Source organism: Channa argus, chromosome 24 (assembly GCF_033026475.1).
Source record: "Channa argus isolate prfri chromosome 24, Channa argus male v1.0, whole genome shotgun sequence".
Taxonomy (NCBI): domain Eukaryota; kingdom Metazoa; phylum Chordata; class Actinopteri; order Anabantiformes; family Channidae; genus Channa; species Channa argus.
In genome coordinates, this window is record NC_090220.1 from 7,762,673 (window position 1) to 7,790,152 (window position 27,480).

General features: G+C 38.5%; 1 protein-coding gene across 5 annotated transcripts in view; it reads right to left on the reverse strand.

Moving 5' to 3' along the window:
• The window catches only part of arhgap32b (Rho GTPase activating protein 32b), an 89,810-nt gene that overhangs the window by 24,553 nt on the left and 37,777 nt on the right, over positions 1–27,480 (reverse strand). For 4 of the 5 annotated variants that reach the window (XM_067494077.1, XM_067494076.1, XM_067494075.1 and 1 more), the window contains 8 exons: positions 21,648–21,742; positions 21,258–21,342; positions 7,762–7,848; positions 5,081–5,218; positions 3,868–3,960; positions 3,200–3,322; positions 2,766–2,843; positions 633–714 (listed from right to left, as the gene is read on the reverse strand). In XM_067494077.1, coding sequence (XP_067350178.1) covers positions 633–714; positions 2,766–2,843; positions 3,200–3,322; positions 3,868–3,960; positions 5,081–5,218; positions 7,762–7,848; positions 21,258–21,342; positions 21,648–21,742 — 781 coding nt within the window. Of the gene's footprint in view, positions 1–632; positions 715–2,765; positions 2,844–3,199; positions 3,323–3,867; positions 3,961–5,080; positions 5,219–7,761; positions 7,849–11,427; positions 11,974–21,257; positions 21,343–21,647; positions 21,743–27,480 lie in introns of those variants that run through there. The other variant, XM_067494078.1, reaches the window with a different exon arrangement.

Sequence of the window (27,480 nt, forward strand, 5' to 3'; positions counted from 1 at the left end):
ACATCATTTCTATGGTTAGGATACCCTGCTCTGCTCTCCCACGCCAAACCCAACCACATGACTCTGACAGTGAGTCATATTGGCTCATTCAGTCTTCAGACCGGAAGATGTGGTGCAGCTTCATACAAAAAACAGACATTTGATCACAAGGGCTCATTGATAGTTAGGTGATTTGAGGTATTATATTTAGCTGCTGAATTCAGTTTGTAAGAAATATGGGCAAATTTTAAGTTAAGCTCAATGTTCCAACAGGGTTTATGTCATACATTTGTCTTTTACAGTCCCGGGAGTGGAGGGTGCTACATGCTGATCTTTTACTTCTGGATGGTAAGAGATTACTAAAGTTATCAGCAGCACATTTACATAATGCTGAGTAACATAACATGATTAACATGCTATTTAAGGGAATGACACATTAAACTGACTGTTTCTTTCACTGGAACATGCTCATAAATGTGTTATCTTCTATTATCTACTGATGATTACATTTTCTAATTCAGCTCTTAAACACACACACATACACAGACAGACAGACACACACACACACACACAGTGAACCATATGTAAGAGGCAGTCATATCAGTGAGATATTAACAGGCTTCCTGTGAATGGAGAAAGAGGAGGGAGAGTACCTGGTTTTGGCACTGAGTTGGTCATGGACTGCGGGACTTTATCATTTATAAGCTCCACACACTCGCTGGGAAAGAAGCCAACCTGGATAGAGTGCAGCAGTGAGACAGGCAGGGAAATACAATCAGATGTAGATAATAAAATGAAGACTGACAAACAGACAACACATTATCAACACTTAGGTGCTGATGTCATATCAATGTCATTTTGGTATTAAAATGAAAATGATGAAAATGACATATATAGCCTCTAATTTGGTAAAAGCTGTGCATTTGCCACTTATAACATTACAGAAATATCACACATTACATGAACCTTTGGTAAAGTTGTGTTTAGCGCACACAAACACACACACCCCATCTTGGCCATCACTGATATACCCCCCCCCCCTAAAGGAGAACAGTGGTACTGCATGTATGTTTGTTTTACTTCTGCCATGTATGTTCTTCAGTCTGCCTAGTGTGAATCTGCATAGTGTAGATCTAATGAAAACAACAGTCAAATTTCCAGGATGGGGGCAATTTTAAAGCTTATAGTCAGCTTCTATCAGAAAACAGCGCCTTATATCTCAATGTGATCAGATGAAAAAGTAGAAGTCCAGTAGAGGGTTGTGGTCTATAGCTACTGACAACTTGTCTAACTGATCTGATCAGTAAGTGCCTGCTGGCAACAATGCAGGCACCTTGTCAGTGAGCCTTATTGGCAGGAATTCTCCTAGGCAGTGAGCCAAAATCCACAAGCAGAAAGAGGGCAGTGTGGCCAGGGGGCAGCAGTTCAGAGGAGCTCAATCCAGGCTTTACGCTCAGAAAACTTTCTCTGAAGAATTTTGTTTTCCTTGTGAAACCAACAGTTGCAAATTTTATTATTGACGTCAGTGCAGCTGTCTTCCAGTCATTTTAACCTGTTAGTCAAAGAATTTCACCTAAATGCATTGCAGTGCACTCCCTAATACAACACGCAAACTGTAACTTGTGTTAAATGCAATTCATGTGTTTGGGGGCAATACCCATCAAATCTGCACCTAAAAGGTTGCTTTCACGCTGACTTGAGCTCTGAGTGAAAACCCATGGTATTCCATGGAGCCAGCCCTGTGGTGCAGCAGGGCTGCCAGCACAGTAAAAACAAAAAACAATTGTCATATAGTGAAAATTTAGTAGATTCCATAAACTGTTGCTGCAATGTCACATGGCAGGACTCAGCATTGGCCAGTCACATACGTCACCTACAAGTGTGCATTTCATGTCCTTTGTACTGTTTCACTTATGATCAATGCTACAGTGATTTCAGTTGTGATCAAGCTGCAAAATCCTATTTACAATTATAGCAGGCCTCTACAGAGTGCTCAAGCATCTAAGTCTATAACTTCCTTTACCTGTAACTCCAACAGCAAGCCTGAGCTGTGTTAATGCAGAACAATGCTCTTTCCGAATGTCTGCTTAGTAAAATCTGCCCAACAATATTTTGCACTTTTTAGTGTAGCCTACACACATACACACATGTACATTACTTGCTCCGATGTTCATTCAAGCCAATTTCAAAATCACTTTTTATAAACGATTAATTCAGTGTTTTGTAACAAAAAATGCAATAAAGCCATCAAATTAATAAAAAATATCCTACTAAAGTATTTTAAACTTTTTAACTAAGTGTGATTAATAACATTTATATTTTTTTAAAACAGAAGGAAAACTGAGAATACTGTTACTCAGTATAATCTTAGTTTACATAATGATGAGAATTCAAACTGGGAGAGTTTACAGTAGTTGGATTTTAACTAGTCTGGAACAGCACAAGTTCCATTGTGTTATAGGATTGTACTGCGGACACTGTAGGAATATGAATCACTTCAGCATTAAAGGGAAATCCTCATACCCTCTAATCTGCTCAAAAGATTCACATGAAAAGGGATTTGTATCTTGTTTCATCTTTCAGCAAACAGAGTATTTTAAATGTGCTTTCAGAAGCACAGTTCTTTTGGTGTCCTTCAAATACCTTGAAAGTATAAGTCTAATCACAAGTTTACAGCCAAAGGAAAAGAGAGAGAGAGAGCGAGAGAGAGAGAGAGAGAGAGAGAGAGCGAAAGAGAGAGAGCGAGAGAGAGCAAAAGTGCACAAATGTGTGTTTTGTCTTCATACCTGAAAGCCATGCTTGCCTCTCCACCATGTGGTGTCTTCTTTAGGGGGCATGTCAATCACTGACACAATGTCACCAACCTGCAGAGAGCAATAAAGATGCAATGATAGATGATTAAAGATGTGTCTGATTGTCCCCTTACTGCTTGTCGATAGAAAGCACTGAGTTCAAAAACTAAAGGCATTGAACTTTCAATGTCATCATTTTAGTAAGGACTGTTCCCAACTACGTAAGTTCTCTGGACCGTGATGTCTAACGTACTCAGCTGCCAAGTTTACTCACAGTGAACATTAGTGCTGGAAAAGACAGCTGTATTGCTCCTTCGATCCTTTTTCTCCTTTCTTTTTTATTGTGTCAAGTTCAACATTAAAAAATGTTTATACAGCGAGCAACAACAAACAGGAACATTTCTGTGTGTGTATTATGGTGTTGTCACCTCAAAGGACAGCTCATCTGAGGCCTGGGCAATGTAGCGCTTGATGACATGAGCGGCAGCAATAGCTGGCACGTTTATTGACGACTCTTCATGGACCAAGAGATGATTGCCCTTATTGTCAACCTAACACAATTTAAAAAAAATTACAGAAATGTATGTATGAATGTATGTACACGTATGAGTATGTATACTTCAAGTAATTTTGCACAGTTAATTAATAGTTGGAACAACTACAAAACTACTAGAATAGAGTAATGCTGCAGTAGCACTACAGTATTAGTATACAACCCAAACCAAAAAAGTTGTCTAAAATGTAAAGATAAACACAATGCAGTGATTTGCAAATCTCATCAACCAATATTTGCTCAACAATAGAATATTAACTACATATCAGTTGTTGAAACTAAAATTTACCATTTCATGGAAAATATTAACTCAGTTTGAATTTGATGGCAGCAACACATCAGGCAGAAGATCTTTAGCTCCAAGATACTTTTTCTTTTGCATACTGTTTAGGAGCATTAAGGACTTTGACCATTTCATCTTTCAAATATAGTCAGAGGCTTTGCTAATATACAAAAAATGTTCACATGCAATTATTAATGCATTTTTTACAACAAATAAAAAACTGTTTTTTTTCTGCCAAAGCTGTAGGAAATGAACTTTACCTCCATCCATGTGAGGGCAGGACCACAGTTAATCTTGTTGTCAGCAATGGCTGAGAGCCGGGAGAGGTACGCTAACAACATCTGGGAAACTGACTAACACAGCACAAAACATAAACACAGGCCAGTTAGTCATTTCACTGACTTTACATGCTACCATTAAGTGCTGTAATCATCCACTATGACTGCACTGAAGACCCTTTCAAAGGGTAATTCCAGTTAAACATGCCTTTTGTGTAAATAATGACCACTAAAAAATGCTGGCAGCTGTTGCTCAGCTGGTAAGGCAGTGGTCCATGGACCACAGGGTCAGTGGTTCGATCCCCATCCCAAGCTGCATGAACACTATGCATGGTAACAGTGTGTGTGTGTGTGTGTGTATGAGAGACAGAGAGTGTGTGAATGGGTGAATGGAAATCAATATTGTAAAACACTTTAGATAAAAGGGCTATATAAGTGGTATTTTACCATTTCTTTTGTTATATGTTTGTTAAGGGACAAAAGCAGATAGTAAGAAAGAGCAGTAGTACAACCACTTTAAATGACATCTGTAGGTTTGTTTTAATATCAAAACAGACATTTCACTTTATATCTTTTGAAAATTTCACTAATGCTGACATTAAGACTGGTGTCAAAAAAAATGCAAAACTAAGAACATAGCCTATTAACACAGCTGCTGTTAGAGAATAATAGTGTACTGAGGGCAGCTTTCTAAAGCTAGTTTCTTGACATAACCCCCACATAATAAACTGGTTTGACCAGTTGGATTGTTTTACTTTTAGAGCCTCAAACCAACTGTAAAGGTTTTATCTGACTCAGAATACATTTCACAGGTGCACTAAACAGGAAATAACTGGCAAAATATCAAATTGTGCATTAAGCCATGTAGATCATAATGGTTATTAAATCACAATTAATGGAATAGCTTTTATCTAGAAAACGAATATCTTGTTATCTTGTATTTTAAAAGTGTATTAGAAGAAAATAATAATATCCATTTAGGCAGCGGATGGGTCAGTGAAACTATAAAGCAAAGAATATTAAACCTATAATCAAATAATCATTCGGCATAATATTTATTTCAAGTTAAAACATAAAAGTGTGATCTACTTTAAATCTGATTATGCTTCATAATGCAGTAGTTTGATTATAGCCCTAGATGCTTTAGTTAATAGTTAAAAATACATGCACGTGTAGATGTGTGTTCAGCGCTTACCTCTGACTGATCGGTCAGACTATCCAATCGGGGCAGCTCAGGCAGCTGTGAGAAGCGTCGGTCATAAATGCACAGGTGAAGGTGCTTGTCCAAGACACGGAAATCCTCATAGCTGCGCTTAACAATCCAGCTTCGACCCTTGGCAATCACAACAAAAAAGTGATTGCAATCAGCAGTCAAACAAAATAGAGAGCACATCAGTTGTTTAAAGAGCTGAATGTGAGCAATGTTAGTTTAACAATGTCTAGCTGTTAGACAGTTTGAGAGAAAAAATTATCTGCCATCCAACGCCACCTTGAAGAATTAGGTTAATTAAATAATAATTTTAACTTCAATAGTTTTAAAACAACAATAGAGTTCTTCAGCACAGACACATAAGTACTAGACTCGGTTCATTGTTGGATTTAATTCCTTTAAAGAATAATAAATAAATAGAAAAGAGCCCTTTAAATTCACAACAATCCTTTTAACAACAAAACTGGCTAAAACACATGAAAAACAAAACAAAAAAAGAATTCAGGAGTTTTGTCAGACCTCAACTATAGTACACACAATGTGCTCTTCACTCAACACTCAAGATGGTGTGTTTACAGCAAAATTCCCCAAGGAACTTTTAAGAAGCCAAGAAGAATAAACGTAATGACATACACATTTGGGAAGCCTAGTGTGTTATCACACCAAAATGACATCTTAATCTGAACTTGCTCTGTTGTAACAGCAGACAGCTGTTCCTCTGTTCCTAGTTGAATTGTTATGCCTCCTAAGACTCCATTCTTGGCCCACGGTTTTAAAGAAGTCCACTACGGCAGCTGATTCAAAGCCATAAGGTTTTTATTGCTATGTGGGGAACACAATTATATGTTGAACTGGTAACTAACAATTCTAGCAAACTAATCTGATGTGTTTGGGTCAAAGCTGAAATGTAAACTAAATAAACTGTTGCTCATGGTTGAACAGAGCCACTAGCTTTCTATTAAAACAATCATCAACACACTGTTGTGATTCTTTATATTTTCATGGTGTTATCCCTGTTTTAGTACCCGCACAGTCTTCAGGCTTTTAGTTCAATGGCAGTGTCTCATAAAATAAAAAAAAAAAAAAGGTAATGTAGTAATGTAGAGGAAGGCTTTTGTGCATGTGTATACTTTGATACTGGGACTGTCTTTATAAACAAAGAGAGCTGGGTTAAAATAATGATGAGAAGCAGTGTAGGACTATTGCCCTGAATCTATTCAATTAGATGTAGCTTTGCTTAAAAATAAATTAAGTGATTCCATGGATTTGTTGTTTCAGTTTCGTCCACTTAAGATGGGGTTCCAAACCTCAGAACTCCTGATAGAAACTAGTGGTGGAAAAAGTCTTTACTCTGATTTGGCCTAGAAAGATCTGTCTGTACCGAGGCCAGCGCCTGGGACTGCAGAGCACCACCCAGCCCAATGAGTCTAGTGGTGTTTGAAAAGTACTGGCTTGGACAGACACTGCTGGGAAGGCTCTTCGGTCTCAGGGAACTCTTTATTCTCTCCTGTCCCACTTTCAAGAGGTGTTTCCATTTACCATCTTTTTCTGGGGCTGTGGGACTGAACCAAGCTCACTGTGCTTTTCTACTTTCTCTGTTTAAAGCTCTGAGTGCAGATTTTATGATAACATTTTTGCCAGTTATTTTTGTTTTACATGGCAGATTTACAACTTTTCCAATGGCTGTGAAATGTTGGAATTTTCAGGATACGCAACCACATACTTTTATGACACTGCAGAAATGGTGCAAACGGAATATGATCTATATGGGTATAAGCATGAAACCAGAATCACAAATGTCACTGGAGGAGGCTTGGGTAAAGCTTCTGTACAGGTGGTGTGTGTGTGTGTTTTGTGTTCTGCTTCAAGGCTTTGCCCAGATTTGTGTTAGTAAAATTTTTGCAAAACTTTGTTTATGATGCAATGGTAAATAATTTAGCTGTTACTGACATCCTTCATTTAATAGGTATTTTCAAAAATGATTAAGCCAACTTCTTTTCTTTGATGAGACTTTGCACTAAACTAAACAAGAAATCCACAACTAGCTTTTAGAAGATGACCACAGAGACAGATCTGCTAAATGAAGGGAACACCCCATTTGGCCTCTTCCTAACTATAATAAAAAAATAAATACATTACACTCATATGGGTGCTGCCTCCATGAACTGTGATGAATCATTTGGTGTTCCAATAATAACACAGGAAAACACTAAACCGCAATCATTAACATGTCCAACAAGATATGCAAATGGAACAAAATCTGGCAATGTCATTTTCTAAAATATGTATGTACAGTACTCCGTAAAGGCTCAGGGTTTGAAGCATTTATATCTGGCATTCCTCAGAATCACTCATCCTTCCTGGCATTCATCCACAGCTCTGTTCAGTTCAGCTCTGAATTCTTACATAACTCTGACTTTTGAAACAATAAGTTAGGTGTTTCAGAAATGTCTAAATTTCAGCAAGCGAGCTGCTCACAGAGAGGAGTGTGCCGAGTATCAAAACAGGTTGTACCCTAACATCCTCTGCTAGGTTAAGATTCACAGGTGTGTAGAGAAAAGCTAGAAGCAAGAAGAGATTTTATCTCTCTTCAGATATAGCAGAGCTTGTGTTGTGGGAGTTCAGGTATGTATGACTGCACCATCAAATGCAGTGGACTGTCTTACCTGGCAGTAAATATGAACTAAGTACACCAGCTCCTTCGACTCGTAGCCATTCCTTGTCACTTCACATTGTTCATCCCCGAGGGACAACTGAAAGAAACAAAGAAAGAGGGTTGGAGGGGTTGGAGTTTTGGACATGCATTTTCCAAGAGAAGAGGCGATCAGATTGCCTTCACTAAAAAGCTGGTTATTTATAAACCTTTAGTCTTGGTTTAAATTCATGTAAATAAACATCTCTTGGACAGTGCAGCAATAACAGCAGATTCTGACCTAGATCTCATGCCTCATAAACCTCTCAAAAGGTCCTTTGTCACAAAATCAGAGGTCTATAGCACTACAGTTGCAAAAAAATTAAATATTGGGAGTCTTTTATTAACTTTGATGCTAAGCTAATAAAAAAAAAAAAATAACTTTGATGCTAAATTGAAAAAAATAGTTCAGTATTAGAGTTCTGTTCTGCTAAAAAGAACTATTTACCAATAAAACAAAAATATAGATGAGGAAACATGCAAGAAGCTAAGAGGTCTGGCACAGCTAGTGTATGTTCAGCAGAGGTCACAAGAAAGAATTATGTAGACAGTCGTGTCAAGGAAGAGATTGTTGTCAGGTGAGTTCTTCAACAGCTCAATATTTACAACCTAAATTATTTTTGGTTTTACAAGACAGATCTCAAATTAGATATAAGCCCTCTTCTGTGAGAAAAACACAGTCATGGTTCATCTGCAGTAACATTTCATTCTTTTGCTGTTGCTTCATCATCTTCAGTAAAATCTGCACATCTTTGTTCAGACAAAAGAAACTTTCTTCTTTTACAACAACAAGCCTAAATACTAAGACAGAAGGTATTTATGTGTTGTGAACGTCCGCTCAACACAAATTGTCTAAGCAATGTCATGGTGCCAGCGAGGGGATAGAAACACATGGAAGCGTTTTTGTTCCCATTAAAGTAAGCTTAATTTAAAGAGTTGTTAATGACGGGGCAGCGGGAAACAGAGCCTTCTCACAACAATGTCCTTTTTTGTGGCTCTCTCCCTTTTCAGGCGCAAACTAGCATGACAGCAAATGACCTAATTACTCTCTGTTGTTCAGAATCAGCACCAAGCAACCCAGAAATGTTTTGCATTCAATGTGAAGCAAAAGCCAAAGCCATTTGCTTGACACAGCAGCCAGCAAACGTTCGAAGCAAATGATAGCAGCAGACATTTAAACAGAGCGCAGAAATGCCTTCTTCTATTTACCTGCAAAGGTCTATGAGTTTGGAGTGTCTAAGGAAAAAGCACAGCTGCCCATTGACCAAATGTGACTCACCAGACCAGAGAATAATAGTTTTATTTGACTGAAATCATTGCTCTTGTTCTCATCATGTGGTTTTAATGAATAAAAACCTCTCTTACTATTCCTTTCATCATTCAGGATGAGCCTGTGGATGCAGTCCAGCACTACAAATGGCCAACCTAGATTAGTAGCTTATCTTTAATATCACCACTGATTTTAAATTTAATATAATTAGGTTTTGACTATCTACAAAGAATCTTTCAACTGTAGACACAGTGTTTAACAGATGTTAACTTCTTTGGCATTTTATTTTAATGGTTTAGCATGTTAACATTTTCTAAAAGTACAGTAAAGTGCATTATCCGATAGATAAAAATGTTCTTTTTACAAAGCTTAGTAATTTTAGTGTTGATAAATCACCATTCAAGCCTTATTACAAATGTCAGTCTTAATATTTATCATCATTTGTGTGTTGTCATTTCTCACCAGCAAAAGAGGTGAGTTTTTTTATTTATTCAACTACTGCCTTTTTTAACAAGATGCATCATCCTTTCCTGCTATCTCAAGGGGGGTGTTAACGCAGTGGGGATGTGGCTGTTCAGAGAAATAAAAACTTGGCAGATCCAAGGGGTGATTCCTGCTGGATAACTTAACTCATGTAAAGTTCATTTTTGTGCCGTTTACCATATGATTGTCACAAAGACAAAAATGTGGGTGGCGGGAGACCTTGCTTCTACTTTCAATAAGCTTGCAAGTAGAAGCATCACCCGAATATTATTTAAAATAAGTCCTTTACCAAGAAGTAAATTCGGGGCCTTTAAGTTAGTTGTTTAAAAAAGTAAACAAAGAGTTATATTAAAACCAAGAGGCTTATTTCTCTGTAATCACATGCTGTTAGCACCACATTTTTAGGAATTTGGACAAATTTTTTTTTTCAAATTCAATATCATATTTTATCCTCCTGAGCATCCTCAACTACAACTTAAAAAAAAAAATTATTATTATACAGTCACAGGGGCATAAACACTTATTTCCAAGGGCTTCATGTGAAACCTGCTAGGGAAGAAAGTAAAGAAGATGAAGAAAACTCAAGATGCAACAAGCTGCTAAGTAGGATCGATGTTCCTCACTATCACAACATGTGAGCAGGAATCAAAATGCCCCCAAGAAACAACTCCGGTAGCTGAGTTTGTTTGGAAAGACATAATGGCCCTCAAAATAATGAAGAACAGATTTAGGGTCTTGATTAACATACAAATCAAGTGGAATAGGAGGCCTTCACGCACATACCTTAGCCACAATAGAATAATGGAGCTGATTAGAACATGCAGTGTGTGGTGAAGAATATTCACAGGACTACATATTCATATTTCAACAGACCCATCAGAAGTGAAATGATGATTTGTTTTCTGGCAGTCCTTTCTAACACTCTAAATTATTAGCTTCTGACTTATGTAGCTTATGTATGCAGATCTAGTCTTTTGCAGGATGACACTTATAGTGTGAGAGTAAAAATAGGTTTATACATTAGCCATTGTCCTGAATCCTCAATTTTCTATGGTTTTTCTCCTGCCAGTTTTGTTTTTTAGAAAATACACATGACTTTTTCTGAAGACACAAAGTAGGCCCCCTGGTGAATACACACTGTAAAACAAACGTTTTTTAAAACTATTCAAAGGTTAAAACATTTGGAAACATTTTGAGTGGTCACAAATCATTGTATTTATAGTAATAAATACAATGATTTGTGCTGGCTGACATTTCAGAAACTGCTTCTACTTTTAACCAGCATTTTATCCAAAATACAACCTATGACGCGATTCAGAGCCTAGACCAGATCCTGTGAGAGATAGGTTGTCTGTGCCTGTTTTCTGGGAGGCATGCAACACACCACATTATAATTTGATTTTAGTTTAACCTGCACCACACAAGCTGATATGTATGCATTTGGTCCAATTTCATGCTCTATGGAAACAATAAAATGGTAACCATGTAAGCACGCCAGGTACAAAGACACCAAGAACCAAAAAAAAAAAAAAAAAAAAAGCTCGCTACAATTCTAGAATAATGACAAGTGGTCTGGGAATTATTCTTGTTTGCATCTTTGTAACAGTAGAGCCATAGAATTGTTATCAGCAAGAGAAATACCATCCATTGTGTTCATTTTCCAAAGAGATCAGGTCACAGATGAAAGTAAAGTGGTCCTAACAAATGTTTCTGCAGAATGAGAAGAAAAAAACTCAATCCAAAAGCAATTTTGATGAGCCCTGTGGGCACCAAGGGCTACAGGGAGTGCTCTCTGACAAGAGAAGCATCAGAAAAATGAAAAAAGGACAAAACTGCAGTAAAAACACACACACAAAAAAAAGAAAAACAAATGCATTTTGTACTCACAGCAGTTTAACACTGGTTTCCCTTGTTTTAAGCTGCTGCACTTCCCATCCTTTCATTCCATGGAGCTTCACACTCAGTGTTTGACCCTCCTCAACACACCAACACCTGTCCCCTGTTTATATTTCTCTACGCAAGTGGGAGTTTTTCCCATGTGAAAATCTACATCCCGTTTTGCAAAGTCCAGAACACAATTCCCCTCGGCAGCAGAGAAATGTCCGCTCTCCACCTTCTTTCACACATGCTGGAGGATGAGAAATTGAGGTGGTAGGTTGATGGATTCTTCAACAGGACAGTTTCCATCTCCTCCATTTTGCCCTTCCAACCATTCCTCCATTGTAATACCCCATCCTGATTTTTCCTTTTATTTTCTTGCTGGCTTCTACTCACTGATGGCTGACAGTCACAACACAACTTTAAAACCCCAATCTGATTATCAGTAGGAAAGGAACTAGTCTTTTTCTAAAAAAATAAATAAATAAATAAAAAACACACAAAAAAAATGTTCTATCCGTTTAGTTCTGCCCACCTCACTGTCTGATTTCTCTGTCTCTCCGCCACATGCTATTCTTTCCCCTTTTCCTCCTCTACCCTGTCTGACATGCTGGCTCACCCCTCCCCCCTTCTCTCCTCCTCTTCTCTCTCTCTGGTTGGTACATTCCCAGGACAAAGAGCAGGGATGTTGGGATAATCAGAGAAAGAGAGAGAACAACAAGCAGCAGAGGAGAGACAGAGGGCAAGAGTTAACTGAGGAATAAGGAAGGGGGCGTTGCTTGCAGGAGAGCAATTTCATTTCCTTCCACATCTCCAATCTCTCTGCTGTTTTATATAAAGAGATAATCTCCAAGAAGTCCTCAACAGACAAAATGTGCAGTTATTGCAAGAAGACGATTCATAAAGAGCGAAAGGACATACTAACATTACATCCCAAAGCATTTTAGTATGTCAATAACTTGTCCTGATGCAATTGCAGCACGTGATAGGAAGCTACTTTAATGTTGCTTTGACTTTGACCACAGCCTACATTTAAAAGTTCACCCAACAAGAAATAACCACGGAGTGTGGTTGCTTGAGGTCTACCACATTTACAAAGTAGAAATAGAGTCACCAAAAATAGAACCTAAACATCCCCTCCGCTGAATGGCCTCCTCTCAGGTTACAGCCAAACACCTCAAACTCAAAAAGGAAAAAAGAAAAGCGTAAGTTGCATCAGCTGTGATCATTTCATATGCCCTATCCACACATAAGATGGATTAAGATGCTACTCCTGCAGAGAAGTGTTTAAATCCAGACAAGCAGATTGCCTTGAAGAGGAGAACAAGTGGCAGTCAACATGGACAGAGCACATACAAACTTATACATCCACATAGTTGAATTTAACTCCTGATTTAAATACTGCACACTCATTTAGTTAGTTTTATTGCTGAAACCTCAATTCTTGCAATGAGTCAGTGATTAAAAATAAAACTGAACTGTTTAAAAGCTTACATAGGAGAAAGCAGAAATGTATCTCATTGATGAGTCAAACCTTTTCCAGCCTTCCCAAAAAAAAGCAGAGTTCAAAATGAGCTAGGATGTCTGCTAAGACTGGCAGCCAGATGTTAGCTTTAAATTAGTTTCTACTCCAAGTCTGCTTATATCAGTGATAATCCAATGGTACACCTCTCTCAATGATCATTTATATAAAACGCAAACATTATCTAAAACGTTAAACACAGGGTCAGCGGTTCAATCTGTGGCTCTTCCTGTCAAATACAAATATACTGAGGCCCAAGTTGTCACAGTGCACTGCGCCTACACAACCACTGGTGCCCCCTCTCCCCATGGGGCTCAACAAGGCAGTTTTGACTTAAAACAACGACAGCAAAAAAGAAAGTATCGCTGCTTTTGGGCCAACAGTTCTCCTCTGTGCTGTTAATACATTATTCCTATAACCCACTGCATTCTCTGTGCTAACTGTAGCATGAGAGAGCTGGTCAAAATACTGTGAAATGCAGTATGACATCCACTTTTTTTTAACAATACGCTAACTATTTAGCAATAGAAGATTTGCCGACTGTGCAAATTCCGTAGGGTTGGTGGATGGGATAGCTCAATATTTGCCTGCCACAACAAAATGAAGGAATCCCAACATTTAAAATTTCTGCACCAAGAAACTCTGGTATTACAAGGAGACCACATGCAACAACTGTTTAATGAACTGTGATATAATCCTGTAACTCTCTTTTTAATTCAATCTATTATGGGAAAACAGGGCTTGACTTGTTAATAAAACTAAAATCGGAGTCAAAAACCAATTATATCTTTGACTTCCAGACACTGATTTCAGTAACGCAACAGTAATTATGAACAGCAAGCACATAGGTTGATTTTAAAAATGTTGGGAGGAAGTCTGCAGAAAATAGAGTGGGTTGCAATTAAAAATAATGACTGATCTCTCATGACACTATTTTCACACTATGGTATTTTAATCAGAATAGCAGAGGGGTTCGATTGGAGGGCAGCCAGTATAGCTTTGCTGCAGTATTTCACAGCTGAAGGAGGAAGTGTGAACGGTCTACACCTAAAATCATGGGATGAAGTTTGCACAAAATACAGTGTGTTGCAATTAAATATAATGAATGATCTCTCATGACAATATTTTCACACTATGGTATTTTTAATCAGAATAGCTGAGGGGTTTTATTGGAGGGCAGCCAGTGTAGCTTTGGTGCAGTATTTTACAGCTGAAGGAGGAAGTGTGAATGGTCTACACCTAAAATCATTACTAAAGCTGTAAATATAGATCTGCTAAGCTGAGAGACAGAAATGACAGTAAGGGGATAAGTTCATGAGAGCCGGTTCATAAAACTAATTCCATTAAGAGAAAAATTGGATAAGTGTAGTATACACACACACACACACAAAGTATGAGCAGTGACCTACGCACGCATGCACACAAACAGTCAGATGAAAGGACACTAAGTGAGGCTTAAAAATCGATTTCTACCTAGGTGCAGAGAGCATAATGTCAATAAGCGAATTCTACTTATTCAGGCCACTCTGCTGGGCCTCCACATTTTGATAATGGATCAAAAGCACAGCAAACATTGTTTATGATACCAGAGCTTTATCTCAACTATCCACAATTTTTACAGAATTTCAGGGATTCAGAAAACATCATCATAGCAAGAGGATATTGCAATTGTGTCTGCTGTCTCACCTCCATTTTCATTCTTCATTATCAAGGCTGGGAAGGGGTAAGATGTTCTAAACATATTTCTATGCTCCTGGAAGCCCCCCCACCAACTACACACACGGTCAGTTAGTAGAGGACAGCATGGTTTGTCAAGTGTGAAGAAAAATACGAAAATAAATCAATGTCAAAACATAATATTTCTTGCTGACTGACTAAATGTTGGTTTAGTGGAAAAATCACAAACTGTAAAGACGAACATAAACATCTCTTTGAATCTGAATAAGTCTGTTCATAGCCTTGATGTATTTGCTGTAAGACAAACACATTGGGCATCTACACAACCTAGATAGTTGGTGCTGGGCAGGGCTTTCCATGAAAAATCCTCTGGGGAACAAGTGTTTTTTAATCTTCACTTTTGTTGTAGGTGTAAAAAAAAAAAAAAAACAGACACAGAAAACTGCAGAACTAAAAAAGTTTAATTATTAACTAATCAATGAGTAACCTGCAGCGCAAAATCATCGCAGCTATGTGAAGCAACATCAAAAATGATAGAGAGCTGTCACTTACTGCTTTGTTTAAGGGTGATACACATTGGAGTTGTTATATTACTTACTGCAGTATTTTGCCATGGCAAGATTGACTTTTTCTAAATAATTGTTTAGTTCTTTTTTTTTAACACAAGTCTCACACATTGTTAGGTAGATCTTATTGTCCAGGTTATTCTTCAGTAGATATTGTATAGCAAGATTTGTAAAAAGGGTTTAGCGGCATAATCTTGAACTAATAATATATTAGAATTATAACATTAAAAACAGCAGCAATTTTTCCTGACAATGACTCACTGAGCAGGTTTTTGTTAAATATAATGTATAATCAGCTAATTGGATTTTGTATTATTGACTTTATGGACAATTTTCAGAATTGTCCTCCAGCAATGACAACGAAAGACACAGACAAAGAGAAAGGTTGTGTGTGTGTGTCTATGAGCACTGGCTGGTCTTTTGTTTCCTCTAACAAGGACAGAATGAGTCTAGGCATTACATCACCCTCTGATCATGTGATATAGATTTGACATCATCTCTTTACAGGCCATGGCTTTCACTTTCCTTACTACTCAGAAAGATTAAATATGTTAACGTGTTAACAACAAAACTTATGAAATGCTTAGCTAACTTTATGTCAAATTTAACATTATCCTAATATTTTCTGGATCCTGCTGTTGGTAAAATCTGTGCCTTTAAAAAACCGACGTACTGGCTGGCTGTGTATGTGCCTTGGTGCTGCAGGTGATTGATTAGGTCCCTCTGGGGGAGACAATTCCTGGTCCTTTTTGAATGAGGGGTGTTTGTTGGCAGCAGGAGCACATTGTGTTACTTTTCTACCTCAGCTAGCATAGTGGCTATGCATGCAATGAGGGCGATAGAAGGGGGGATAGAAGGGTGGGTGAAAGGACAGGTAAGAGCATAGACCAAATTATATGCAAAGCACAGCCCCTCCCCCCCGTAACAACAATGTATCATGAGATAATCAGCTGAGACACAGCTCTGAACAATGGCTGAGAGAGGCGTCCGTCTTTACCACATGCATGACTGAGTACATACATGCAGCCCACTGCTCTCATTCTCCCCTACACAAAAATTGATTGAAATTGATTGCAGTGATTACTGTTGTCTAGCTTACTTTTTCTTACTCCATACACTCCCAGATATCTACCTCTTTCAGATGTGCCTTTAGACCCAAATGCTTCATATGCAGCACAAATAACAGATAGTGATGAAAATAAATGTTTTCTACTTTCAGTATGCACCCTCAAACATCCAACTAAGACCAAGCAAATCAGATTGTATGAGTGGAAGGGGACTCTAAATAACCTAAAATGTTTTTAGTCATTATACATAAACTAGAGATCGAAACCGACTTTTGGACAGGACCAGCTTGAGAGGTGCATTCATGCTGCAATAAAATGTGTAAAGGTAAGAGCTCCAGCCTTTGTGTGGCCTATGTGCGACAAGGCAGGACAAAATGTCACGTTGTAGATAAAAAATATGGAAGAGCACAATGGACATAGTCAAAAACGTTTTCCTGTTATCTGGCAGCTGACTGTATCATGCAGTCACTGGCCTGCAGGGCTACGTGAAGGCTGGAGGAAAAGACTGTAAAAGAGTCTGCTCAAGGGAGAGATTGAGGAGGTAAGCGTTGGTAAGAGCAGATCCAACATATCTTAAAGTCTGCCCTCTGGTAATTTTTATACAATGCACAGAATCATTCAGAAAAAAAAAAGACCATCCATAAAATACACAGTCCACAGCAGTTATATTAGTCAAAAACACCATGTTGATGTGTCATGTCAGAGGAGAAAGAACACAGGTATTCTATGTAGCATGAGTCACACTGAACAACAGCGATGTACAGAAAACACACATTACATCATCAGGTTGAAACAAGCTGGATGCATAACTAAGAATTAAAAAAACATTACATAAATGTGTGTATCAGTAATTCAAACAGCTTCATTCAGACTCACACATACACACACACACACACACACACACACACACACACACACACACACACAATGCACGCGCTTCAACCCTTTTCATGGCGTCATCCAAATAGCTTCGATCCTATCTAGTATTGATAAATGCCTTGGCTTTAAACACCAAAATATGATTGATTGATGATATTATGTTTGCCAAACAAAAAATAAGGCAGTCTAATCAGTCCTACAGTAAATCCTTCTTCATAAAGTTTTGATACGCAAGGCTCCGTGCGAAGAAACAGGAAATGGTGTAGTATTACATTTCACCTATCAACAGAACAAAAAGAGTCTTCGTAGGACTATTTGATTGAAATATAAAGACTTAAATCCCAAGTAGCTCGTCTCCCACATGCACCAAGACGAGCTTAATTATTCTGACACTACGCTAGCAGCTTGATTGTACAATTGTCCCTGATGGCACAGCTTTATCATTTGGTTATTTTATTCATGAAAAACGGTCCAACTGTATGGTTACAGCTCTTGTCATAATAGAATTTCCACGAAAGGGGCCTTAAATCATCTTTACTTTACAAGTTGAGCATAAACTTGATATGTACATGTACAGTAGCAAGAGGCAGAGCGTGTGTCTAATGCCAAACTACATACGTGGAATTCCAGCTTTTTATTTTGGACTAACTAACTAATTAATTAATATGTTATTTAAAATGTAGACTCTAAAGTGTTTAAAAATATGTTAGCATTAAACACACAGGAATCAAAAGCCATGGTAGTAGTTCTGTGTGCCAGTACAGCTTCTCCACATTTAAGTGATTTTGATAAAATTGAGTTTTCATTAAACTAAAAGAGTTTCACATAAAGCCAGTAAAAGCTGAGAATTTCATTTTAAGCATTACATCATTTGGCAACATTAAAGCCATAACTGAACGATCTTCCTCGCTTTAAGGTCAGAATCAGAATTTATTAAGACATAAATCCCAATTACATATCATTCTACCTCTCTATTTCCGTCAAGTGGACATATAATAAGCTGTGTAATATCACACACATTCATTAAGAGTAGAGAAAAAAAAGCATCAAATTAGTTTCATTAGTGGTTGGTAGTATCTCTATATACGAATAAAACATAGTAGATGTCCATAGCAAGCTCAGAGGCCCATCTTCAAGTAAACGTACAGCCAGCTTCTCAAATATGAACAGTTCATTAGCAACACATTAGCTGTTCAACAGAAGAAACACACAAACAATTTAATTTTAACGGATTAAAGACTAAAGGTACTACATCATTTTGTATGTTTCCTATTGCTAAAAAATCTCATAAAAATTCTTAAACCAACTGTTAGCTCCACTGTTGTTCAACAACAAAATATGAAACAAAATATCAACAACATATCAGTGTAGTTTACTGTTGTACAGGGTGACAAGTTCCTTTTTTATGTAGTTTCTAAAAAAATGTTCCACACACATATTACTGCCACTTTTAAAGCTTCTCAAGGTCACTGAGCATTAATCAGTCTCTTGTATCTCTATTGGGGTGTCTGCTGTCTCTCCCATTCAGCATGTCTCTGCTGTCTCTGAAAACTCATACAAGTGCAGTACTATGAACCCATTATATTCACCCATTATATCTTGTGTGCATCTGACTCTGACACCATGTACAGTAGTACAACAAGCTGCCAAATGTAAACAGCACCAAGCATTGGGAAGTGGCCTCTGCCCCACAGGCAACCTGTGCCCCTACAAAGAGTGTAAGATTGCCAGCTGACCATGTAGCTCTTTATTGATGATCCAACAAGTATATACCTTTTGAAAAGTACAAATATATAATTAATGCAGCTTTTACATCATATCTAATATACGTAGAAAATGTCCTTATTGTTGAACTTTTTCCTCACAAGTAATTCAGAATATTTGCAACATTGAAACACATAATAAAATATTAAATTATGAAAAGGACTCCAATGTCAACGTGGCAAAAGCTGAACAAAAGCAATACCCATTGCCAAAAGAAGTTGCATTTTGCCAGGAAAATATCACCCAAAATTCCAGTGTCATGAGGCACACACCGCCTCCGATACACACAAATTGTTGGCCTGTGACTTTAAGATCCTAATATTTCCACAACAAAACCTTTCTTGACTCATTCTCCTTTGGCAAGGTTTTTTATTATGGAAATGAAAAATCCAGCAGACGGCATAATGCCATTCTGAAAAAACATCCCAAATCTGCCTCAGTCCAGTACACTGCACACACCATGTGCATGGCCTGATGCAACGTACAAAACTAATTTTGGATTTAACTTTACAGTGTCTGTGACGCTACTTTAAATGGTGCGGCTACGTTAGACAACAAACACCATACAATATATATGATGAAACACTTCAAATGCTCTGTAGTAACACTGTTTTCATTCATTAATATTTACATCATGTCAAAATAATTTTGTCAAATACACTCAATACACTTGGGGCCAATTCATTAAATAAGCAAACAGCTTCAGTTATACATAAAATATACTGACTGACATGGGGAAAGGAATACATAACACTGAATCCCTTGACAAACGAAAAAGATACGAGTTGCTGCTGGGGTTCTGTTCACTCAAAAGAAGAAACAGGAGCTGCATTGAATACTAAAACCAAACAGCACCAAACACTAAAGCAAAACAAAGAGGCAGGCCGACTTGAAAGAAATATGAAAACCACAAAGAGTGAAATGGTCATGGTGCTGTGTTTGCCAGTACGAAGAGCCAGGATGGACAGCTGGGATAACAAAAGGAAAACCAACCTACTGACTACAGATCATTTATATTAGCTGAAGAGTTTCCTTTATGTGTGCTGTGAATAGCCAGATGGATTCTGTGGTGTAACCTAAGTTATATCAACAAATAGCATGCAGGTGAAGTAGATCTAAGTTTTTCAGCATGCTTTGCTACTTATGCTGTTCAAAATTTAGCTGACTCCTGACCCCTGCTGGTTTCTTAACATAATGACACAGTCTGGAAAAGGCAAACACTGCAGTGAACCCCAAAGATTTAGTATTGCATTTTCTTGCAGTGCATAGTATGAGTCAGGCTCCAAAAGCACTGGATTTTACTGATGCTATAACATAACTCAGAAGAACATTCTATCTGATCCTCCACTTCTTTCAGATCCCACATGTTCTTTTTGAAGGCAAGTTTTCTGATCGATACAGTGAGACTTGTGCCAAGACAATGCAGATGACATAATCAAGGTTAGGTTCTCAAACTTGACTCTAGAGCAACTACAGATACATAATACAATTATTTTTACATGCTGCAACCAGCAAACTGAACTTGTCCCTTTACATACTGTAATTTGCAGTTATAAAGCTTAGCTTATCTATTTAATATTTTGGTTTACCGCTATACTCAGACAAAGACAAACTGTAATATAATACTCTTTGCATTTAACTTTAGGGATCTATAAATTAAACAGACATTTTAGCTATAAAGCAAAAATTAATAAATATAGAGAACAATACAAAAAAACAAATGCAAACTTTTAAAACATTACTGTTCATTACACAAACTACTGTTAGGTGCAAGACACATGGTGAGAGATAGGAAATAAAAGGAAGGAAATATATATTGCAAAAAAATGAATAAATAAAAAACAAAATACAATTTGCACCACAGAGTTACTAAAGGAACAACTGCAAACATTTCCTGCAGCTTAAGACTCCACAGCCAGATGGTCAGCGACAGTAAAGATCAGGTAACAAGTAGTTAAACCTCTTAATAATTTTCACAGGGATGTGAAGCAGAAATATGATGTCATGATGTAGCCGATAGTGATATAAAAAAAACCCAAACATATCCAACAAATGCAAATCATCAACCATCTAGAGCCAGATGAATTCTGCTTGAGTTTAAAATGTCATCTTTCCATTACGCATCAAACCCCGCAGAGTTGGATGAGTCTTCAAAAAAAAAAAAAAAAAAAACTGTTCAAAGCTTCCTCTACACCAAGCTTGAAATCCATGACATCTAAACAGCCGGTTCTATCAACATTTTAAAACCTCAGTGGTGACACAAACACATAGTGCACTATGGGCAAGCAGTAGTTCACATTCTTTATCATTTGGGATGTATGCAAAGTTAAAAGGATGTAGAGAGAAATGCTTTAGGGTTTGTACCTGAATAGTGCCAAAGTCCACATTTTCGTAGTGGAAGTGAGCGCACTCTGCCAGTTTCGGGAAGTGGCCCTTGGTGAAGCAAAGTCTAAAAAGACAACACACATCCACAGTTAGCACCTCATCCTCTTCTTACAATAACACCTTCAGAATGAGTGCAACTAGGAAAAGAAGGTGAGTGCAGCGCAAACAGAGAGGGAATGAAGGGAGGAGGAAGACAAAGGAACTGACTCAGGGAATGAAGGAAACTCAACCAGGACACAGGCGATAAATGGACAGTTAAGAGCGATAAACAGATAACCAGAGGGGAATAAGAGATGTGAGAAAGAAGTGGAACAGACAGGCAGAGGCAGGTGTGAGCGTGACTCATTCTGTGTGTGTGTGTCTACTCACTTCTTGACATTCTTGACCTTCATGCTGGCTGTGCTGCTGCTGCTTGAGCGCATGAGAGGGTCCGTCCGCAACTCAGGGATCTCTGCGCTCCTTGCCTGAAATGTACAAATACAGATATCAGCAAACCAGCTGGTACATACAGAAAAATTTCAGACACAGTTACAGCACCTGACAATATTCAGAAACCTTCAGATAATTGAATGAACATCAAAACACTGCAAATTTGTTTACAGGCTGGGCAAAATGTCAGATCACTGAAGCCAAGTTGTAATTTTGTGACTGACTTATGTAACCTGGACTATAACACATCCCAGCATTTAATTAGATTAAAGCTGTTCTGCTGATCTGATCCATCACCTGCTGATGATAACAGTATTAAATTATCGCAGAGTGCACAAAAGAGAACAGTATGACATGGTTTATCTTGTTTTTCCTACTACACTAAACTGTACTGCTCTTGTTATTTTTCTTTTCTTTTCCCTAAGATGAGCGACTGTGGCACAGGAGGTACAGCGGTCGTCCTCCAATCCCAAACATGCTTATCACAAGCTGAAGTAAGAACTTATGCTAAAACATCTTGTGATTAAAGCAATACTTCAGTTCATTACAGTGTTTGGTTAGGATGTCTAGTCCAACCAGGGTTTACGAATAGGCAGCAGCTCTCCTTGGTTTTTAGTGTGTTCCTTAACAAATTCACTTGCTTGCTTAATTTACCTCAAATTAGTCTGAAAATTAAATGCTGCTAGGGTCAACAAAACATTAACAGTCTGGGGAATCTAGATTGGTGCAAGCAGATTTTAATTAGGATATGTGTTCATACATTATTTAAGCCATCTGATGTCAAACTGTTTTAAACCACCTGGGAGACAGCATAACTTTAAAATGAAGGTAAGAAAAATAATACTATGAGATAAAGAAGAAAACAACTACTACTCAAAACCTTTATGACTTTAAAAGGATCTATTAGAAAACTGCCCCAAAGATCAACTGGCCAAGTGAGGTGTGAATAAGATACTATGCGTAGGTAGTGAATCTACAACCAGATGGTCAATGACACTAAATGTGGTATGCAGATGAGGCCAAGGTTTTTAATACAGCAAAGACTTTCCAAACCACCAATCTCCAAGGTCAAGGGTTTTTTAGTTTGAACCTGATTCACTGTTCAAAGCTCTGTCTCTTGCTCACAGGGTGGTTAACTCGACAGCTCCCGCTTACCTCAACTCACTCATTCAAGTCTACAATCCTTCCCACCCGCTGCGATCTGCCAACGAACGACGTCTGGTGGTCCCAGCACCGCACAGAAGACACCAAGCAAATCTGTTTAGCGCAATGATCCCACAATGGTGGAACGAGCTACCAAACTCTGCACGCTTAGCTGAATCTTTCCCAATATTCAAAAAACTGCTGAAAACAGAAATCTTCCGCATCTTCCTATGCACTTAAATCTCTTTAAAAAAATAAATAAATAAAACTTTCTGCTCTTTCTCGCACTTGCATCTCGTGCTGTGAACACTTTTCTGATAGGACTTTGCTTTGATGTTTTCTCCTTGACTTTTGCTTGCCTTGTACCTCACTTGTAAGTCGCTTTGGATAAAAGCGTCTGCTAAATGACTAAATGTAAATGTAAATGTAGTTTATACAGTATCCATATTATATTACACAAAAACTGATCTGGACAGCCTTTGACAACAATATTTAATAGAGAGACATGTTATGGGAATAAAAGGAACTATTAGATAATTTCCAATTCATTCATGTTAATGATACATGTTCTAAGCACACAAAAGCTAATTGTGAAGCTCCACTGGGTTCTGTTCTAGGACCGATGGATTTCAATACACAGATCTCCCTTTAAGCAATGTTATAATTAAATTACTCCAGTAATTTCCATTGCCATGCAGTTGACACCCAGCTATATTTATCTACGATACCAGATGAGACAAATCCATTAGTCCACCTCCAAGCATGCCTAAAAGTTATAATGTTGGCTTGTCCTGTAATTCCCTACTTCGAAATTCGACAGAAGTGAAGATATTGGGCCCAAACAAATCTCACAGTCTAAACAGTTACTTTAGATGGCATAACTGTGGCCTTCAGTGTGTGTAAAATAACTTTGGTGATGAGGAAGATAAAGAGGACTAAGACAGAGCAGAGGACAAGGTGGTGGGAGTTGAAAAAAGAAGAATGTCGGGTCGCTTTTAGGGAGGGGTGGAGACAGGCTCTGCCTGGTCAGGAGGTGCTCCCAGATGACTGGACACTCTCAGCTAATGTGATCAGGGAGACAGGAAGGAGGGTGCGCGGTGTGTCACTGGGAAAGAGGAAAGCAGACGAGGAGTGTCTACAGAGAAAAAGGTTAGCTAAGAAGTGGGACACTGAGGAGAGTAGACAGGAGTTAAATGAGATGCAGCATAAGGGGAAGGTAGAGGTGGCAAAGGCCAAACACACCATATAAGGACTTGTATGCTAGGTCGGACACTAAAGAGGAAGAGGTGGATTTGTACAGGTTGGAGATAGAGACGGGAAGGATGTGCAGCAGGTTAGGTTGATTAAAGATATGGATGGAAATTTATTGACATGTTTCATGATGATGGGAGTATGAAAGTAGTACAAATACTTTGAAGAGTAAAAATTAGGAAAATGAAAAAGAATAAGGAGTAGGGGAGGAGACTGGTGTGGAGCAGGAAATAAAAAAGATTAGTAAGAGTGAAGTGAGGAGGGCGTTGAAAAGGGTAAGGAGTGGAAAGTGAGTTAGTCCTGATGACATACCTGTGGAGGTATGGAAGTGTCTAGGAGAGGTGGCAGTAGAGTTTTGGACTAGTTTGTTTAACAAGATCTTGGAGAGTAAGAGGATGCACAAGGACTGGAGGAGAAGTGTACTGGTGCCAAGAACAAGGGAGATGTTTTGGGAAAGAGTAGTGGAAGCTAGGCTAAGGGCAGAGGTGGACATTTATGAGCAGCAATATGGTTTCATGCCTAGAAAGAGTACAACAGATGCAGTATTTGCTTTGAGGATGCTGATGGAGAAGTACAGAGAGGGTCAGAGGTAGGTGCATTGGGTCTTTGTAGATTTAAAGAAAGCGTATGACAGGGTGCAGAGAGAGGAGCTGTGGTATTGTATGAGGATGTCTGGAGTGGCAGAGAAGTATGTTAGAGTGGAGCAGGACATGTATGAGAGCTGTAAGACTGTGGTGAGGTGTGCTGTAGATGTGACAGGAGTTCAAGGTGGAGGTGGCATGAAAAGCATCACTGGATATAAGACCAGCAGCCAGAGGATCGAGGGGAGTATGGATAGAACAATATTTTAACACCTTTTTCAAAAGATGTGATGTGCCTCATATCCAGCCCAAAAGAGCTTCACTACAGGTTCCCATGTCTCGCCCTGTCAATCCTCACTCCATATGGAAAGACAGGGTGGAAGCAGTTTTAGAGTACAAATACCTGAGTGTCTACCTGTACAATAAACTGGTCTGGTCAATTAATGCAGCATCAATACACAGGAAAACACAGAAGAGGTTGTATTTTCTAAGAAGATTAGGGTCCTGTTTTATGAGTCCATGGTAGCCATTTTTATCTTCCATGCTGTGGTTTGTTGGGGCAGCAACATGAAGGTGGCAGACAGTAACAGACTGGACAACATAATAAGAAGGGCTGGTTCTGTTCTGGGGGTGTAGCTGGACCCTCTGCATGTTGTGGCTAAGAGAAGATTGTTGTCCAAACTCCTCTCAATCCTAGACAATCCCTCGTGACCACGCCACTTTCAGCCAGAGAATGATCACAGTCAAGTGCTCCACAGAAAATCACAGGAGATCTTTCTCCCAGTGGCAATTAAAGTGTTTAACTCGTCCCCCTTCTGTAGAAAGGAGGGGGACTGACAGGTCTAAATGGACAAATTGTTTTGTTTTTATCTCATTTATTATTTTTATTTTATTCATGTTTACTTCTCTAGCTGGGTTTTTTCTTACTTATTGATCAGTAGTTTGTACTTGTACTTTATTGTCTTGGTGGAAGTTTTTTTTCCTTTCTTCTCTACTTTTCATGTGAAGAGCAGCTGTAAACAAGGCAACACAATTTCCCTATGGTATCAATAAAGTTGTTTGAATCTTGAATCTTACTTCCTACCATTCTGATGTCCCTCTAACTACATAAAACGCCTCCAATTAATGCTCTGACTAGAACTGGCAATAGAGATCATATTTCTTCTTTATTAGCTCCTCTCCAAACTATTCATTTTTTGGAAATAACACAATCTTTACACAATCACAAACAAAGTTTTTGTGAATAAATAAAATTGTTTATGATCTATGATACTCTTAGCAACTTTAACCAGAATTGAAAACAAATATAATCCAATATTTTTGCATTGTTACTGTTTTATTAACTATTTATTTTAGTTATACAGTAATATATATTTATGCAGTAATAACTCATTTTGTCAACTCATTTTGCAGGCAGTGGTCATTTCTCATCTTGACCACTGTACTGCCCTGCTGATGGAGCTACCAGTAGCACAATCAAAGCTTTCTCCACATGATCCAAAATTCAGCAGTCTTATTTTTAATCAGCAAAAAAAGGACACATGTTACACCACTATTTAGATCTCTGCGCTGGCTTCCAGTAACTGCCCACATAAGGTCCAAAGCTCCGTCTCTGGGCTGTAGAGTGGTTAACTCGACAGCACATTCCTACCTAAACACCCTCATCTAGGCCTACAATGCTGTCCTCTGGCCTGGGGGTCCCTACACCACACAGCAAAAGACTCTAGGCAAAGCCCTTCATTTCAGTGGCCCCACAATGGTGGAATGAGTTACTGAACTCTGTCTGCTGAGCAGCATTACTCTAGGGTGCATAGGGAGTTGCACTTGGAAATTTGATGCAAATGCTTCTCACGAAACAGAAACAATTTTTCTTAGAGCACTATGCTGTAATGTTTGTCCTTGGCTTAGAAAGTTTTTGCTTGCTTTGTACCACACCTAAGTCAAGTCAATTTGAATAAAATCATTTGCCAAATGACTTAATGTAATTGTAATTGTAATGCACTACTCTGCAAGACAGAGTGTGTTCTTTCCTACACACTGCAACAGGGCGTTGGTGTGACAGCTTACACCAAGTTGCTTAGTGCTTCTCATCACCTCATCAAACCACTAGACATGCATAATGCAAGCATAGAGTCCCTTTCATATCAAATATTGAACAAAGAATGGCAGACATGCAGTATTTAAAAACCTGCCTCAGTAATCAATATTAATTAGCCTGGTGGGATTGTTGTTTCTTTCTCCATCTCTCCGTTCCCTGATCGAAACAAGCACTGGCAATAGGGCTCCAACCACGAGCCGACCACAGCTCGACATGTTACCATGGAGACGGCCTCATTTTCAGCATGCTGTCGATGCAATAAGAGAGGCCCCAAACCAAAGATGGTTGGAAAGGAAATAATGACTGATTCTGAGTGGTGAAGGGAATCCAGTGTGGAGAGAACCCCTGAAACAAACACGACATAACAGTACACAGAGGGCTGACTATCTATGCAAAGAGTCTGGAGTAAAGCAGACTCAGGACACAACAGTCCCTCGTATTAATCATGAATGTGTGCTAGTGTTTCAAGAGCAGAGGATACACAGTTTTGACTGGAGCAAAGGAAACACAAGAAATCCACTGGGATAAAAACCGATGCTGATAAGAATGTAACGGGCAACAATGTTGGGCATGCAGATTTGCTGTTTGGTAGGCTTTAAGAACTTTAGTTGACCTATGATCACAGCAGAACACAAATAACCGGCTGGGCATTCAAGATGGTGCATACCTGTGCAAATGTGTGAATATGCAAAAGAGATAT